Source organism: Coenobita brevimanus, chromosome 57 (assembly GCF_032717465.1).
Source record: "Coenobita brevimanus isolate Jiangsu-jjx chromosome 57, ASM3271746v2, whole genome shotgun sequence".
Lineage (NCBI taxonomy): Eukaryota > Metazoa > Arthropoda > Malacostraca > Decapoda > Coenobitidae > Coenobita > Coenobita brevimanus.
The window spans coordinates 11,177,240-11,195,426 of NC_137010.1; the positions used below are offsets into that span (position 1 = coordinate 11,177,240).

The window sequence follows — 18,187 nt, forward strand, 5'->3', positions numbered from 1 at the left end:
CCTGATAAGTACGATTTTATATGAGTGTGTTGTCTCAGATGATTGGCTGAAGAGTGTAATTGTAAATGTGTACAAGGTGAAGGGTGATGCCATAGAAAGAGGGAATTATAGAGGCCTAAAGTTTTTAGACCAGATAATGAAGGTACTGGAGAGAGTTCTAGAAGGTATGATTAGAGAAAGAGTGAATATTGATGAGATGTAGTTTGGTTTGTGCCAGGCAATAGGACCACTGACGCCATATTCATTGTTCAGCAGCTTCAGGAATAATATATAGGAAAGAAAAGGGATCTGTGCTTTGTTATTGTTGATTTGTAGAAGGCCTTTGGCAGAGTTCTTAGAGAGGTGGTGAAGTGGGCAATGAGAAAACTTGGGATCGTGGAGTGGCTGGTTAGGGTCATTATGGCCATGTGCTGTACGTAGGTGCTTGCACCCAGGTAAGGGTGAATAGAGATTTGAGTGATGAGTTTTCCGTGAATGGTGGTGTGCACCAGGGGTCAGTTTTGAGTCCCATGTTGTTTATCATGGTACTTGACACCCTTTCACGTGACTTCAGAAATAAGACTCCCGTGGGAGATGTTGTATGCTGATAATTTGGTGTTGATTGCAGAGAACATAAGGGAGGCGGGGGGGAGATTTAGGAAGTGGAGAGATGGTATGGGGCACAAGGGCATCAGAGTAAAAACAGGTAAAACAAAAGTAATGGTATCTAGGGCTGGTGTCGGTACTCTCAGAGAAGGAGTGTGGCCATGTGTGATTTGCCACAAGGGCATGGGAAGTAATTCCATCTTGCACAGTGTTTGTGATAAGTGGGTGCATAAGAGATGTAGTGGTATTAGAGGTAGATTGAAAGACAGTGCTGATTTCATGTGTGCAGTGTGTCAGGGAGAGCATGTGGAGATTGCCAGGTGTGAAAGGATTGAATTTGCTGGTGAGTGGCTTGAGTGTGTGGAAGAGTTTTGTTATTTGGGAGACATGTTATTTCCTAGAGGTGGGGCTGGAGCTAGCTCTGTCGCTAAAGTGAGGAGTGGAGGGGTGGTTGGAAGAAGTTCAGGGAGCTGTTGCCTCTCCTGACATTGAGAGGGCTCTCTCTCTGTGCTAAGGGATCTTTGTATGCAGCATGTGTTAGTAGTGTAATGCTGTATGTAGTGAGTCTCAGGCAGTAAAGAAAGGAGATATTCGCAGGGTGAATCATCATCATCATCATCATCATCATCATCATCCAGACCTCCTTTCCCACCCAAGGGCAGGGTGAGGAGTAGCAATGTCCAGACAGCACAAACTTGCCCAGTCCAAATAGGCCACACTTCTATTCACTCATCATTCAAGCCCCCGGAATCCTGGCTCTACTGGATATGCCAAAAACATTCACCACATTCTGCGTCATCACACAAACGTATCCGATTAAGTCAATCTGGACGCTGCTATGCCCACAAGGGGTGCCATAATCCTTGATCATGCACTTCTCCTCACAACATTCATCCAGCCAGCTCAATGTCTTGTCAGTTCCCCAGCCTTACCGATTTCCAAACCTCTCTTCCTCAAACACTCATCCACCCTGTTTCTCCACCTTCTCCTTAGCCTACCTCACCTCCTCCCCCCTTCAAATTTGCTCAGGTATACCATTTTCACCACTCTATTTTTATCCATTCTTTCCACATGACCATACCATCTCTGGACACTGTCTTCGATTCTGGTGTCCACCGACTTCCTCACTCCACACCTTTCATGAATCACATTATTTCGTATCCTGTCCACCCTCTATACTCCACATACATTCTTCAGCAGTCCCATCTCCACTGCTCTTACTCTTGACTTTTCATTTTCATGCCACACCATAGTCTCACACCCATATGTTAAAGTTGGCACTGACACTCCCTCATGTAAGCTTCATGCAGCTGCAACACTCAGGCGTCTGTTTCTCTTTTAGGCCTTCATTGCACCAGCTACTTTTCTTCCTTATGTCACTCTACTTTCAACTTCTTTTGCACATTTTCTTTTCTTTTCTATCACTGTACCCAAGTATTCGAACACTCTCACCAATTCCAGTTTCTCTCCATTCACTGTGACATCACACTGGGAGTCACCTTCTCTCTCAATAACCATCACATTACTCTTCTATACATTTACTCTCAAGGCACAACGCTCACAGATATCCGCAAAACTCTGCACTAGCCTACCAAGTTCTTGTCCGATACTTGCAAGCAGTACTGCATCAACATACAACAAATTTGAGATATTCCATCTACAGGTCTCCCTCGTTTTACGATTGGTATGCGTTCCTAGAAAGGCAATCGTAAACCGAAATATCATAAAGCGAAATTAAGGTTTAATGGGAAAAATAAGGATGCGTTCCTGGACTCGTGTATAAGGAACCCAAGACCCATACAAGTGATCTAATATGCAATAATAATGATGATGTTTTACGTATTGTAGAGTCGTGCTTGTCTCCCCAGCTTTCTTAATGTTGACAGCATGCTTTATAACAGTTGATACAGTCAATTGCAAGACTCATGGAACGAGCGATGGAGTTTGCCCCCTCACCTGCTTCGTGCTGCTTCACAATATTAAGCTTAAACTCCAGGGTTAAGGATGTTCTTGCTTTCTTTGGCTTCATATCACCAGCACCAGATGTTGCAGGGCGTTTACAAGACATCACGGTGGTGGCACTAGGGGTGCAAAATATGAAGAACAGGAGAAATAGTAATGTCATGGGCACTGATGCACACAGATGCACAGAGGTTGTATGCTGAACAAGCACGCGGGTGAGACTGGCAAAAGCGCGGGAAACTGTGTGGGTAGGGCGGGTATGCCACGCATCTCTCAGCTGATCTGCCTGTGAGTGCAGGATTTCGACATGCTCAGTCGTAAAATGAACACTTGGTACCAAAGAAGAAGGATCGTAAATGCGAAATATCGTAAAACGATACAGCGTAAAACGAGGGAGACCAGTATCACCAGTCATTACCAATGCCATCCCTCTCTCCATTACTCGTGTTTTTACTTCTGCATGTGCAGTAGGGAGGTGTTTTTCTGAGTTAGGCTAGGTTAGGGTCCATAACTACCAGTCTAGGATCCAGGGACTTGTTGTAAGTACCCAGAATGTTTAATATTGTATAAACTCACCTCTAAAACCTCATTTTATGGTTCTTTTGCATTTATTTCAGTCTTTTATGTCCCTTATTCGTGTGATTTGGGTCTTAAATAGTTGCAATGCATGTCCAGAGGGAGTTGTATAGGTGTTTTTCTGAGTTAGGGTCCATAAGTACAAGTCCAGGAGGCTGGGGCCCACTATCCAGACAGGACCACTTTCCAGACGTGCCTTTGGCTCTGTTACATCGGATATTGGGGGGATTACTGTATAATGGTAAGGCCTGTAAGTATGGGATAAGATTATTTAAAGTTGAAATGGGTGTAACGTTAGTGGGAAAGTATTATATAAGTTGAAAAATAGTGTAAGTTGAAACAAGTGATATCGCGAGTTCACTTACTGCGTAAATATGCAATAATATGATGCTTAGTAGAATAGTAAGGTCTGTAAATATGTGATAGCAGTTATATAAAGTGGAAACGGGTGTAATGTTAGTGGGAAAGTATTTTATAAATTGAAAAATAGTGTAAGTTGAAACAAATGATATCGCGAGTTCACTCACTGTGTAAATATGCGATAATATGATGCTCGGTAGAATAGTAGGGACTGTAAATATGTGACAGCAATTGTATAAAATGGAAACATGTGTAATGTTAGTGGAGAAGTATTATATAAGGTGAAAAATACAGAAACAATAGTCATAGCGACTTCACCCTCTATGTAATTATGCGCTAGTACTATGTTAAATATTATCGTAAAGCCTGTAAATATGTGAAAACAGTTCTCTAAAGTGGAAAAAGGTATAATGTTATTGGAAAAGTGTTATGTAAGTTGAAAAACGAGAATGCGAGTTGAAACAACAGTCACAGCAAGTTCACTCAATACGTGAATATGCGCTAACATTACGCTAAATATTGTCGTAAAGCCTGTAAATACTGTATGTGAAAACAGTTCTCAAAAGTGGAAAAGGAGATAATGTTATTGGAGAAGTATTATGTTAGTCGAAAAAATGAAATGTATGATGAAACAGCAATGTTAGCGAATCATCGGTGAACAGTTTGGACGATTTCACTAGGTTCGCCCGATGGAACAATGCTTATTTCACCTCTATTTTTGTATAAAAGCCAATTTACTTTTGTACTACATGTTTTTGTATTTGTAATAAATAAATATCTACCCATTGTGAATGGTTTCCCAGACTAATAATACCATAGAAAACGTGAGAGCCGCAGAGCACCTCCATAGAACACAGTACCAGGTGTAACGAAGGTATACCTGTTCAGGCCACTTGTAGACCCCGGTGACCACTTTCTTTGTGACTGGCCATTGTTTCTCACCAAAAGCGAAGGTTTGAGCCAAAAAAAATTTTATCCAAAAATGGTCAGGATTGGGGGGAGTCAGTGGTGTGAAAAGTGGTTGGGACGGGGCGGGTTAAGTGCGAGGCGTCGGGGGGGGGGGCTAAGTTTATGCCCCCCCCCCCTGAATTATATTTCTGGCTGCACCCCTGATCCATGAATATATTAAACAGCCATGGAGACATCACACATCCCAGTTTCAGTCCCACATTTAGATCAAAGAACTCACTCAGCACACCATCCACTCACTCCGTAGCCCTAGCTCCCTCGTGCATACTCTTCACAGCACTAAACAATTTCCCATCAAGTCCATATAATCTTAATACCTTCCACATACTTTGCCTATCTACTCTGTCATATGCTTTCTCCAAGTCCATGAAGGCAGCATACACTTTCTTTCCCTTCTCTAGATACTTCTCCACTAAACATCTTAGAACAAATATCTGATCTACACACCCTTTTCCCTTCCTAAATCCCCCTTGTTTTTCTCCAACTAGCTCCTCTGTTATATGCGTAACCCTATCAATAAGTATTCTACCATATATTTTTCCAGTCACACTAGGATGGCAAATACCTCTGTGTTTACCACATACTTCTCTCTCCCCTTTTCGTTTGTATAAAAGAACAATTATACCTGATTTCCAGTCCTCTGGAACCCTTCCCTCTTCCCAAGCTAATCTACACAACTTCCATATCCACTCCACAACAATCTCACCCCCATACTTCAGCATTTTACCACACACTCCATCAATTCCTGGGGCCTTTCCCATCTTAATCTTCTTCATTGTTTCAACTACTGCCCCACTGATCTCTTCTTCCCTCCTCTCATCTCTTCTTCTCCCAGCCATTCCCCAACCACTTATACTCACACTGCTCTCACACTCTACATTCAAGAAACTCTCAAAGTGCTTCTTCCATCTCATCATTTTCTCTCTCTTCTCCACCAACAATCTATTATTCTCATCTTTTACTCCTCTGCTATTTCTCCCTTTCACACTGTCTTACTTTGTTTACCTCCTTTCAAAACAATTTATCTCCATTTCACACTCAGATTGCTCCGAAACTCTTCATCCACTTTCTTCTTACTCTCCTTCACCAGTCACTTCACCTCCCTTCTCCTACTCACATATACCTCTCTCTCTCTCTCTCTCTCTCTCTCTCACCTTTTCCCCTACCCACACTAGCTAGCCAGTAATTATATGTCTTCTTCTTTTGTTCCACAGCTTGTTTCACCTCATCATTCCACCATGCTGCCCCTAGCACACCCCTGGATCTCTGCTTTACTTCACAAACCACCTCGCATGCTGCGCCTATCTCTTCTGTGAATATCTTGCATACTTCTTCCACCCCTTCCATCTGCTCTAACTCATACCTTCCCAATCTTTCTTCCACCAAGCTTTTATACTCTGCCATTTTCTCACTCTTGCAATTCTCCGCTCTTTTCGCATGAGCTGTTTCCTCTTGTCTTCCCCTTTGTCTCTTCACCCATTTTCTTTGCCAGCCTTCCCTTGGCCATCACTAAGTGATGGTCCGAGATTCCATTTCCTCACCCTCTCCACACTCTTGCATCCAACACTTGTCTTCTCATTTGCTCATCCACACACACGAAATCTGTCACTGCCTTTCGTTCAACAAGTTCACCGTCCATCCTCCTCATGTCTCTCAATGTATACCCTTGGATCATCTTATGCCGGAAGAAGGTGTTGGCTATTTCTAGCCGCATACTAGCACAGATGTCCTCCAAAGCACTACCATTCTCATTTACTTCAGCTGGGACACCCCACTGACCAACCACTCCATCCACTCGTACATTCCCAACTTTGCCATTCATGTCTCCAATCAAAAACACTCTCTCACTCCTCTCAGACTTGTCCATACATGCTTCTACACTCGCCCAAAACTTATCTTTCACTCTTGCCACTTGGTCCTCTGTCAGTGCATACGCACATACAATCAGCCAAGCTTGTATACCTACTTTCATCCTCACCCATACAGTGCTTTGCACCCTCTGTTCCATACTCTCTTATATTCTCCTTCCACTTCTTGCTTATCATCAGACATACTCCCTCTCTTGCCCTCTCATTCTCGTTAACTCCTGCACATTTGGGCCTGAGCCCATAATGTTAAGGACTTGGGGTGTCCAGGACTTGGGCGTCCGGGTCTTACATCACACAGCCTTGTTGCATGCCCACATTAATCGTGAACCATTCACTTAGATGCCCATTTACCCTTACACATGCATCTCTACCGTCATAAAAGCTCATGACGACACCTAGCAGCTTACTATCTACACTGAACATGCGTTAAACTTTCCACAATCCTTCTCTGTCTACTTTGTCATATAATTTATCCAGATCAATAAATACCACAAACACCTTATAGTCCTTCTCACACACCTTCTTCACTATCTGTCTTACTGCAAATATTTGATCCACACATCCTCTACGACTCCTAAAACCACTCTGTTCGTCACTTGCTAGGACTTTTGATAGCTGTCTTACTTTTTGTATAATAATTCTTCCATATACCTTCCCTACCGCACTCAATAGGCTTATGCCACAATAATTCTTGCACTCGCTTTGCTCATCTTTATTTTTGATCACAGGTACAGTCACTGCCTTTTGCCACTCAGCTGGCACAGTTTCACTCATCCATGCCATCTTACATATCTCCAACAAGCACTTCATTCCGCTTTCCCCACTACACTTAATCATCTCTTCATACACCTTGTCAACCCCAGCTGCTTTCCTATTTTTCAACTGCATCACAGCATTCTTCACCTCTGTGAGAGTCACATTTCTAGGCACTGCATTCCTTCTCGGTGCACCCCCAAAACCAGTCATGTGTACAGCCGCTCTGCTCTCTCTATTCCCATTCATCAGGTTTTCAGAATATTCTTTCCATCTGGTCTTTACCTCATCCCCATGGGTTAATAATCTACCACTTATATCCTTCACACGTTCACATTTCTTTACTGTCACTTCTATATTTCCGCACCTCTTTCCGGAATAATTTCTTATTTTCAGAGTAATTTGTATTCATTTTTCTTCCTAGATCATCATTTACCTCATTCTTTTTCCTCCCCACTAGTCTCTTGATGTTCCTCTGTCTCTCAATATATTCGTTTCTTATTAGATGTCGTTCGCTTAGAATGGATGTAAAGAGAAGGCTGTATGAGGGTGTTGTGGTACCGACTGCATTGTATGGGGCTGAAACATGGAATATGGGTGTAGCAGAGAGGAAAAGTTTGAATGTAATGGAGATGAGGTGTCTGAGGAGTATGTGTGGAGTGACGCGTATGGATCGAGTGCGGAATGATGAAGTGCGAAGGAGAACTGGAGTTGTTCGGGAGATGGCTGGTAGAGTTGAGCAGAGGGTGTTGCGATGGTCTGGGCATATGGAGAGAATGGATAATGAGCGATTGGTGAAAAAGATAACTAGATCAAATGTGAGAGGTGTAAGGCTGAGAGGAAGACCACGAATAGGATGGATGGACAGTGTGAAGAGAGCGCTGGATGCGAGAGGGATGTCTGTTGAGCAAGGAAGAGTGGCTGTGCGTGACAGAAATGGGTGGAGAGAAATTGTGAATGAATAAGTGATGACGCAGCCCTGAGGGGATATTCTCCCGCATTTGGTCTGATCAGCTATTTCAGGTCAGGTGCGGGTAAGTGGATGAGTCTGTTATGATGTGGCAGGGGTAAACTAGCTCTGCTGTCGGGCCCTGCTGCAGATGTCACTGATTGCATTGCGCAGTTGACCCTTGTGCAGTGTGGTGCGGTGAGGATCTGTCCGTTCTCCCCTTTGGGGCTAAGATGCCAATGAATGTGTTTGAATGGATGAGTAAATGGGGAGTGTGTCGTCCTGTCTCGGCTACCTCCCTTTCCTTGGGGGAAGCAGCCTAGGTATATAGATAGATAGATATTTCAACTGAACCTCTGTGCTGTATCTGCTCTGGCCACTTCTTCCTCTTTTCCTCCACTGCTGTCTTAACTCATAACCCCTTCATCCCACCATGCTATACCTTTCTTCTTTGTTGTTAATCTTGTCACACCACATACTGCTTTAGCATTCCTAACTAAGCAATTCCTATATACATTCTGCAAGCTGTCCAGATCCATTTCATTCTAATTCACAGATTCTAACTCCTCCCCTACTTTGGCCCTGTATTCATTTGCCATTTCTTTGATCCTTAGCTTCTCAAATTTCAGTCTCTCTCTATGACAGCTCCTCCCTCTCTCTCTCTTGGTCCATCTCACTCCTCTTAGCTTGTTCTTGCATAGCAAAATCATATGATCTGACAAACCTCCACATCTTCCTCTCACTACCCTCATATCAGCAACACCACCCAGCATCGATTTCTCTACGAGCACGTAATCAATCAGGCTCCATTCAACGTAATCTCCATTCCCTCTATACCACATATACAGTACAGTAATCCCTTTAAGACCCGGACATCCCAAGTCACAGACATTTTGGACTTGGGTCCATTAGTCCAAATCTCGGATTATTCCCTAAGATATACGGACATCTGGGACACCAGAAATGGCCAAAAAACGTCAAAATGCAAAAAAGAAGCTGATATATGTTCATCCCGACTCTAAATTTGCCGCACAGTGATGAACAGCTGTGTTTTGTCACATAGTTCCGGCGACTTCCGCTAGAGCTCCCTTGCATCCTCCCAACTTCCTCCTTACCATCGTGACTGCACGCTCATTGCCATGGCTGCCCACATGCTTGCTTTTATGGTGGTGCCCTACCTGGTGCAGGCCCTGTTGCCACTAGACCACATGGGAATTTACAGTGTTGTGCAGTGTTTAGAAATTAGAAATCAGAGTGCAAAGGATTAAGTGCAGAGTGCAACACTGGCATGTTGCAACTGGTGCGGCGCAAGTAAGAACAGAATGTGCAGTGTTAAAAATTATAATTCACAGTGCAAAGGATTAAGTGCTGTGCAAGTAAGAACAGAATATGCAGTGCAAAGGATTAAGTGCAGCGCAACACTGGATTACTGTACGTGCTTCAAGTGCACCTTCACCGCTGTCAGAGCCATAGAGGAGGTGAGTTCATCTTCGCGATGGCCACGGACTTGTCATAAGTACCCCATACACTGCTAAATATTTTCCTTACTCACTTCTAATTTCTCATTCTCTGGTTCCTTTTCATTTATTTTCTGGTTTCTGTCCCTTATTTGTGTGACTAGGGTCATAAATAGGTGCTGTGCATGTCCAGTAGGGAGTTATTTAGGTGGCTTTCAAAGTTAGGTTAGGTTGGAGTCTGTAAGTACTTGTCCAGGGGCATTTTTCCCAAGTCCCGGACAAGACCAAGTCCCAGACATTGCTTGGGCTCTATTACGTCGGATCTTGTAGGAATTACAGTATTAATGTGCATCTTTGTGTTTAAAATAAGAATTACAAATGCACAACCACCTTTCCAGATGCATGTCCTTCAGTTGCTTCCCATGATCATTCTCTCCTTGGTACTCCATAATAACCCATTATATCATGCACAGGACCAGTGCCTACTCTACCATTCATATTGCCCATTACAGTCACACTGCAATGCCTGGGCATTTCTTCTGCTACTTCATCCAGCTCATGCCAAAACCAGTCTTTCTCTGTCTCACTCTTGTCATCACATGGTACATATGCTACCATCTCTGCTACACTTTCCTTCTCTCAGTTCAACTTGACATACATAACATCTCGAACTGACACATTTGTAATCTCTCATTTCAGTCTGCCACACATCATTAATCAACAAAGCAACTCCTTCCTTGCAACTTCCTTGCCCATTCATGCCTGACCTTACACACTGTACACCCTCCCACTCCTCCATTTCACACCATTTCATCTTTGTTTCACACAGTGCTTGCAAGGCATATCTTGCACTCTTGAACATATTCACCACTCCACCCTCTTGCTTTCCTCTTTCACACCTCTCACATTCCATATGGCCATGCAAATCTGCCCATTTGCTTGGGCCCTTCAAGATTTTCCAAAACATTTGCCATAATTTAGTGATTTTAGATAGATGTATCAGAGGGACACTTATCCTGGCCAGAAACTCTGGTTATATGGTTACCACCCGGCATAATAAAAGGTGTTCTGGGTACAGGAAACATTTGGCTTGTCGCATAGTATAGAGACAGTAAAGCAACACTACATTACAGTAAAGCAACACTACTGTACATTAAGTGGATGATGGATTTGAAATTGCTGTGAAAACTTTTATTATATTAAAGCTTAATTTTTCTTGGTTTTATGAAGTATAGTGTATGTTCCATCTTGAATTTCAGTTGACTCTGTATAATTTTTTTACAGCCACCAGAACCTGTACCCATAATCCCCAAAATTGATGCACTAATGCTGTTTGGAGAGCCAGTGCGGTGGGAGACATCACTGCAGCTGCTTATTGATGTGCTGATGATGGGGGGGGACCTCTCAGCCCCACCTCCTACCTCACCCCCTTACCCTCATCTCCCCATCTTGGCATGCAACATGGATCTGCAGTGGATGGCTGAAGCACCCATGCCCAGGTGAGGTGTAGACAGAGTTTAGAATTAAAATTAACTTATGGAAATGAATTGATGTTTGATGAAAGAGGAAACTGTAGGTGAAATCTGATGCAAGTAAGGTTATGGTGCGCAAGAAAAGAGAGTGTGAAGTTATTCATCTCACAGTGCTGTTGTAGCTTCTGAAAGAGAAGAATTGAGGTTATAGTTTTAACAAGGAATGAAATGCTGGAGGAAGAAAGGATTATTAAATACTTAAAAGTAGTAGTGTGCAAGAGTAGAAATATTGGCGATAAGGCAAAGCAGAGTTAGGGAAGAAGAGTGACTGGAGAACTTACATTGCAGTCATCCCTTATTGGAGAGATTTTTATTTGCAAATTTGATTATTCGTGATCTTTTTTGTCTGTGGATCGTATCACCCTGCTGTGAGTACTAGCCGGTGTTTTGTGTCCTTTTATTCGGATATTATTGCTCTAGAGCATCCCCAGCCTGCTTCAGCAAAGACTAGCAGTGCCTAAATGGGAGAGGAGAGGGTTGAGTAATGGTTTCCTTTATCATTATCATTATCATCGTCCGGACGTCCTTTCTCACCGTAGGGCAGGGTGAGGAGTAGCAAAGTCCAGACAGCCTAAGTTTGTCCAGTCCAATGGGCCACACTTCCATTCACTCATCATTTAAGCTCCCACACATAAACATGTCCAATAGAGTCAATCCAAACGCTGTCATGTTAAAAAGGGATGCCAAATCTATGATCACACGCTTCATCTCAAAACATTTCATTCAGCCAGCTCGATCTCGTGTCTTGTCAGTCCCCTAACCTCACCGACTTCCATATGTCTTCCTCATGCGCTCATCCACCACATCCCTCCACCTTCTCCTCGGCCTACCTCACCTCCTCCCTCCTTCAACTTCGCTCGGATATACTTTTTTCACCATTCAATTGTATCCATTCTCTCCACATGACCATACCATCTCATTACGCTCTCATTGTTTCTAGTGTCCACAGACTTCCTCACTCCATATCTTTCATTTATCACATTATATCATATCCTATCCACTCTCTGTACTCCACATACATCCTCAGCAGTCCCATCTCCACTGCTTTCACTCTTGACTTTTCACTTTCATGCCACACCATAGTCTCACATCCACATGTTAAAGTTGGCACAAACACTCCTTCATTTAAACCTCGCACAGCTGCAACACTCGTGCCTCTGTTTCTTATCAAGGCCTTCATAGCACCAGCTACTTTCCTTCCTTATGTCACTGTACTTTCAACTTCTTTTGCACCTTTTCCTCTCTTTTCTATCACTCTACCAAGGTATTTGAACTCTCTCACCAATTCCAGTCTCTCTCCAATCACTGTAACATCACACTGGGAGTCACCTTCTCTCTTGATTACCATCACTTTACTCTTTTCTTCATTTATTCTCAAGGTACAGTGCTCACAGACATCAGCATAACTCTGCTAGTCTACCAAGTTCTTGTCGGGTATTTGCAAGTAACACTGCTTTAGTGGACATTTGTGCCGGGAGGGGGTTGGTAATAGCCAGTACCCTCTTCAGGCACAAAATGATCCACAGGTAAATGTGGCAAGTGATTAGAAGGGTGGGTGGTGAACTGAATGAGGGAAGGCAATGATTGATTATGTGTGTGTGGATGAAAGGATGTGAAGATGTGTAATGGATGCAAGAGCCTATAGAGGTTGGGGGAGTGGACTTTCTGACCACCACCAAGTTGTGGTCAGAATCAAAGTCCAAGTAAAATGGAGAAATAGAAAAAGGGAAGGACAGGAGGAAGGAGTAGATGCAAGGAGAGTGGAAAGGTTACAAGAGGATGAGAAAAAGGTAGAATATAAGAGAGAAATGGAGGAACGATTGGGTAAATATGAATTGGAGCAGATGGGGGATGTGGAGGGTGTGTGCAAGATATTCACGGAAGAAATATGTGCAGCATGTGAGGTGGTGTGTAGGGCAAAGAAAAGACAAAAGGGGGTGCAAGGAACAGGATGGTGGAATGAAGAGGTGAGACAGGCTGTGGCTGAAAAGAAGAAAGCATATAATGAATGGATGAGAAATAGGGGCGTGGAAGAAGTTGAGAGACGGAAGAGAGAATTATACGTAGAAAGGAAGAGAGAGGTGAAAAGATTAGTAAGAGAGAGTGAGAAAAGAGTGGACGAGGAATTTGGAAGGAATTTGAGTGAAAAGTGGAAGGACTGTAAGAAAATGTTCTTCAAAGAGGTAAAGAAAGTTAGACAGGGTGGCAATGAAGTTAGTAGGGGAGTGAAAGATAAAAATGGTAGATTACTAGTGAAGAAGGGAGAGAAAGTGAGCAGATGGAGAGAATACTTTAAGGAATTGTTGAACTTAGAGAATGAAAGTAGTGCAAGTATAAGTGACTGGGGAATGGCTGGGAGATTGAGGGAGGTGAGAAGACAGGAAGAAATCAGTAGGATGGAAGCTGTGGAAGCAATGAAGAAAGTTAAAATGGGGAAAGCCCCAGGAATTGATGGAGTGTGTGGTGAAATGCTGAAGCATGGGGGAGAGATAGTAGTAGAATGGCTGTGGAAGATGTGCAGATTGGCTTGGGAGGAAGGTAGAGTCCCAGAGGATTGGAAGTGAAGTGTGTGATAATCATAGGGGCATTTGTCTTCTTAGTGTAAAAGGAAAAATATATGGTGAGATACTTATTGACAGAGTTAGGGAAATAACAGGAATTAGTTGGAGAAGAACAGGGAGGTTTTAGGAAGGGAAGAGGTTGTGTAGATCAGATATTTATTTTTAGATATTTAGTGGAAAAGTTTCAAGAGAAGGGAAAAAAATTGTATGCGACCTTCATGGATTTCAAGAAAGCATATGACAGCGTAGTGGTGGGTGGGGGCACTCACCATCCACTCACTCGATGCAGTGCTGCTCTCGGGTGACTGCCCTTTCCTCTCCTCCATCCTTCTTTCCATTTATTCTCTTCTGTCTTTCTTTCCTTCATTCTTTCCTCGTCCTTCTGCCTATGGGTGACTTTGCACTTCCGCTTGTCTTTCTTTCCTTCAATCTTTCTTCTTACTTCTGCCTGTGGGTGACTCTACACTGAGTGACAAGCCAAATGGTTTCCTGTACACCAGGAAACCATTTATTATGCTGGATGGTAACCATATAACCGAATTTTGGCACCTGGTGGTTTAGTGGGTAATTATGGCATTCCAATCAGATTGAGATGGTGAATGTTTATATCCAAGGGGTGGTTGGGGTTTATTGCTCACGTAATGCCACTCAGGGATGAGTGAGGCTGGTCACTCTCATCTTAAATGTCAGGACCAACTTGCCTAGCCCCGGGGTTTTACGCTCCCTATGGGGCAACGTAGGATTGAATGATGGATGGATGGATATGACAGGGTGGATAGACAAGGATTATGGAAAGTATTAAGAATGTATGGCGTAGAGGGGAAGTTGCCGAATGCTGTGAAGAGTATGTATGAGGGTGCTAAGGCTGCAGTGTGTATGAATAGTGAACTGAGTGAATTTTTCTGTTTGAAGGCTGGGTTGAAACAGGAATGTGTCATGTCTCCATGGTTGTTCAATCTGTACATGGATGGGGTTATAAAAGAGATACAAGGTAGGACAGTGGATGTTGGAGTGGCCCTAATGAGAGAGGGCAGTGTTTGGAAACTCCTGTACTGTTGTTTGCAGATGATACTGTGTTGTTAAATGAAGACAAAAGGGAGCTGCCAGGCTTGATGGTTGAGTTTGGGAGAGTGTGTAAGAAACGAAATCTAAAGGTGAATGTAGGGAAGAGTAAAGTTATGGTCTTTGAGGGAAGTGAAGTTAGTGAATGTACAGGGAGGTTGGATGAGGAGGAAATGGGAAATGTGAGTACATTTAAGTACTTGGGTAGTGTGATGAGTAAGGATGGAAGTTTGGAGGGTGAAGTGCTTGAAGGGGTACAGCAAGGAAGAAACCTTGCTAGTTCCTTGAAAGCAGTGATAAGAAACAGGGAAGTGAGCATTGAAGTGAAAAAGTTACTACATGACAGTATTGTGATACCAACTCTAATGTATGGATGTGAAGCTTGGACGTTGTTGGAAGGACACAAATCAAGAGTGAGGGCTGTGGGAATGAGTTATTTAACCCACTGTGTGCCAGTGCCGTTTTCAAATGGTCTAAAATAAAAAACTTCACTGACTGCATTTTTCAAGATTCGCGGGTAAAAATTGGCAGGCATGTAAGGTAACTGCTCCTTTACCATCCTCCAGGCTGTCAAGGCCATACACTCACTCGCTCCTCCCTTCACCCTTGCTCTGCCTCACTCTGACTGTGTGCCTCACCAAGTGCTGTACGTAGTGAAGGCATTTTGTAAATATTTTCATGTAAGTTCGTTTTCGTTTTCGTTTTTAAAGGCTCCAACATGCTTGCATGTGTCGGCCTTGGTCACCTAATGGCGGCTCTCCACGCTGCACGATCCATTGCAGCCTCCCTGTTCAGTCCCTTAACCCTAAGGTCACACTTAATGACCTCGTCCCATGTCTTTCTCGGTCTACCCCTCATAACCCCACCCCCAATATTAACACTTCTCACCTTCCTCACCCAATTATCATCCCCCATCCTCTCCACATGTCCAAACCATCTCAATCTACCTCTCCTCATCACAACACCAATACACTCCAGTCCCATCCTACCTCTCAACTCTTCCATTGTAAACCCAGCCCCTCCAAGCCTTGGACGCAGGGACGCACTGCACATCCACCTAATCATTGTCATTTCTGTACGTCTGAGCCTCCGAATGTCTTCCTCCTTCACTGCCCAGGTCTCACTGCCATACAGCATTACACTCCTAACACATGCTGCATACAAAGACCCCTTAGTATAAGGACTATATAGTGAAGTCAAGTTGTAAATACCTTCTTGCAAGTGCCAGGACTGTATGTAATGAAGTCAGGTTGTACCTGTCTTCAAGTAAATGTAAGATAATGCATTCACAGTGAGAAAGACATGCAAATTGTGATAGATGCTGAAGTAATAAGTAATTAGAAAAGTGTAATGAACTTTACTATATCTTCCCAGCATAAATACCTAAGTATACCCTACATAGAAAATGGCTTTCTCTCACGTACGTAGTGAGCGTGAGAGCGTCTATACCTTTATACGAGTATGCCGGACTCAATAAAACCCATTTCCGAGCCTCGGTGAGCATTTTAACGGCAAAATTCGTTGTTTCCACATCAAAATCTATCCTTTTTGCCCCCAAAAAGAAAAGGTTGAAAAATAGCCGGCACGGGGGTGACCCATAGGGCTAAAAATAGCCGGCACGCGGTGGGTTAAGAGGAGCATGTGGAGTCACATGGAGAAACAGATTGACAAATGAGAATGTGAAGTAGCATTGTGGTGTAGATGTGGATGTGATAGGAAGCGCTTGGAGAAACACATTAAGGTGGTTTGGCCATTTGGAGAGGATGGAGAGGGAGAGACTGATGAGGAGAGTGTATGTGAGTGAGGTGGAGGGGGAGAGGGGCAGGGGGTGGCCAAGGATGAGATGGAAGGATGGAGTGGCGAGGTATATGAGAGAGGGGTGTGTGAGTTGGGAGCATGGCAGTGAAATGGTGGGGGACAGGATGATGTGGAGGCGATTTGTTTGTGGCCACCCTGTATGGGATTAAGGCGTCTGGCAATAGATAGATAGATAGACTGCGTTGTCAGCATACAACATATTCAAGATATTGCATCCATCACCATTCATTTCCAGTGCCATCCCTCTCTCCATTATTTGTGTTTTTTCATCTCCCGTCACCCCATCAATATATACTGTATATTTAACATCCATGGGGACATGACACAGCCTTGTCACGTGCTCACATTGTTCGTGAACTATTCATTTAGGTGCCCATTTACCCATTTACATGCCTCACAATCATCACAGAAACTCTTGATGGCATTAAGCAGTTTACCTTCTACACCATACATGTGCAAAACCCTCCACAGTCCTTCTCTGTCTACTTTGTTTTATGCTTTTTCCAGATCCATAAATGCCATAAACACCTTATAGTCCCTCTCACAAGCCTTCTCCACTGTCTCACTGCAGATATTTGATCCACACATCCTCTGCCACTCCTTAAGTCACCCTGTTCATCACTCACTAGGACTTCTGATATCTCTCTTATTTTCTCTATCATAATTCTTCCATATACCTTCCCCACAATACTCAGTAGACTTATACCATCATAATTCTTGCACTCACTTTGCTCACCTTTATTTAATACCAATACTAATAATAATACTAATAATAATAATAATAAAAATAATAATTATGCGCTCACCATCCACTCACGTGATGTAGTGCTGCTGTCAGGTGTCTGCCCTTTCCCCTCCATCCTTCTTTCCTTCCATCCTCTTCTCTCTTTCTTTCCTTCATTCTTTCCTTGTCCTTCTGTCTACAGGTAACTTTACACTCCCTCTTCTGTCTTTCTTTCCTTCATTCTTTCCTCTTCCTTCTGCCTGTGGGTGACTCTACAATGAGTGACATGCCAAATGGTTTCCTGTACACCAGGAAACCATTTACTATGCTGGGTGGTAACCATATAACCAAAGTTTGGCGCCTGGTGGTGTAGTGGGTAATTATTGCGCTGCAGTCGGATTGAGCTGGTGAAGGTTTATATCCAAGGGATGGTTGGGGTTGATTGCTCATGTAATGCCACTCAGGGATAAGTGAGGCTGGTCACTCTCATCTTAAATGTCGAGACCAACTGCCTAGCCCCATGCTCGTACGCACCTGATGGGGCAATGTAGGATTGGATGATGATTATAATAATAATAACAGTGAAGATAAAAAATAATAATAATGATTATAATAATAGTAGCAGTAGTAGTAGTAGCAGTTGTAGTAGTGATAGTAGTAGATGTTGTTGTATTAGTATTAGTAATAATAATAGTAATAATAATGATTGGATAAAACTGGGTAATTTTGTCTTGAATGGTGGTTTTTGCTAAATACAAATCACCACATATGGAATATTAACATTTTTATTGCCGTATCTATACATTCAGCCCTTCTGCTAAAGATACCTCTAATCGTTTTTGTCAGAAAATAAATTTTGGCCCACGCCACAGATATTTGAAAAAAAGAAGCGTCATGTTGCGAAATTACCCTGTTGGGTAATTTTGCTGTGACTTATTTGTTATTATTGTCATAATATTTATTGTAATTATTGTTACGATGCAACACTACATATCGTACACAATTAATTAT

General features: G+C 43.0%; 1 protein-coding gene across 1 annotated transcript in view; it reads left to right on the plus strand.

The window, feature by feature from the left end:
* The window catches only part of LOC145401884 (haloacid dehalogenase-like hydrolase domain-containing 5), a 161,573-nt gene that overhangs the window by 48,003 nt on the left and 95,383 nt on the right, over positions 1 to 18,187 (plus strand). The window contains exon 5 of the mRNA XM_080273992.1: positions 10,764 to 10,978. Coding sequence (XP_080130118.1) covers positions 10,764 to 10,978 — 215 coding nt within the window. The remainder of the gene's footprint in view (positions 1 to 10,763; positions 10,979 to 18,187) is intronic.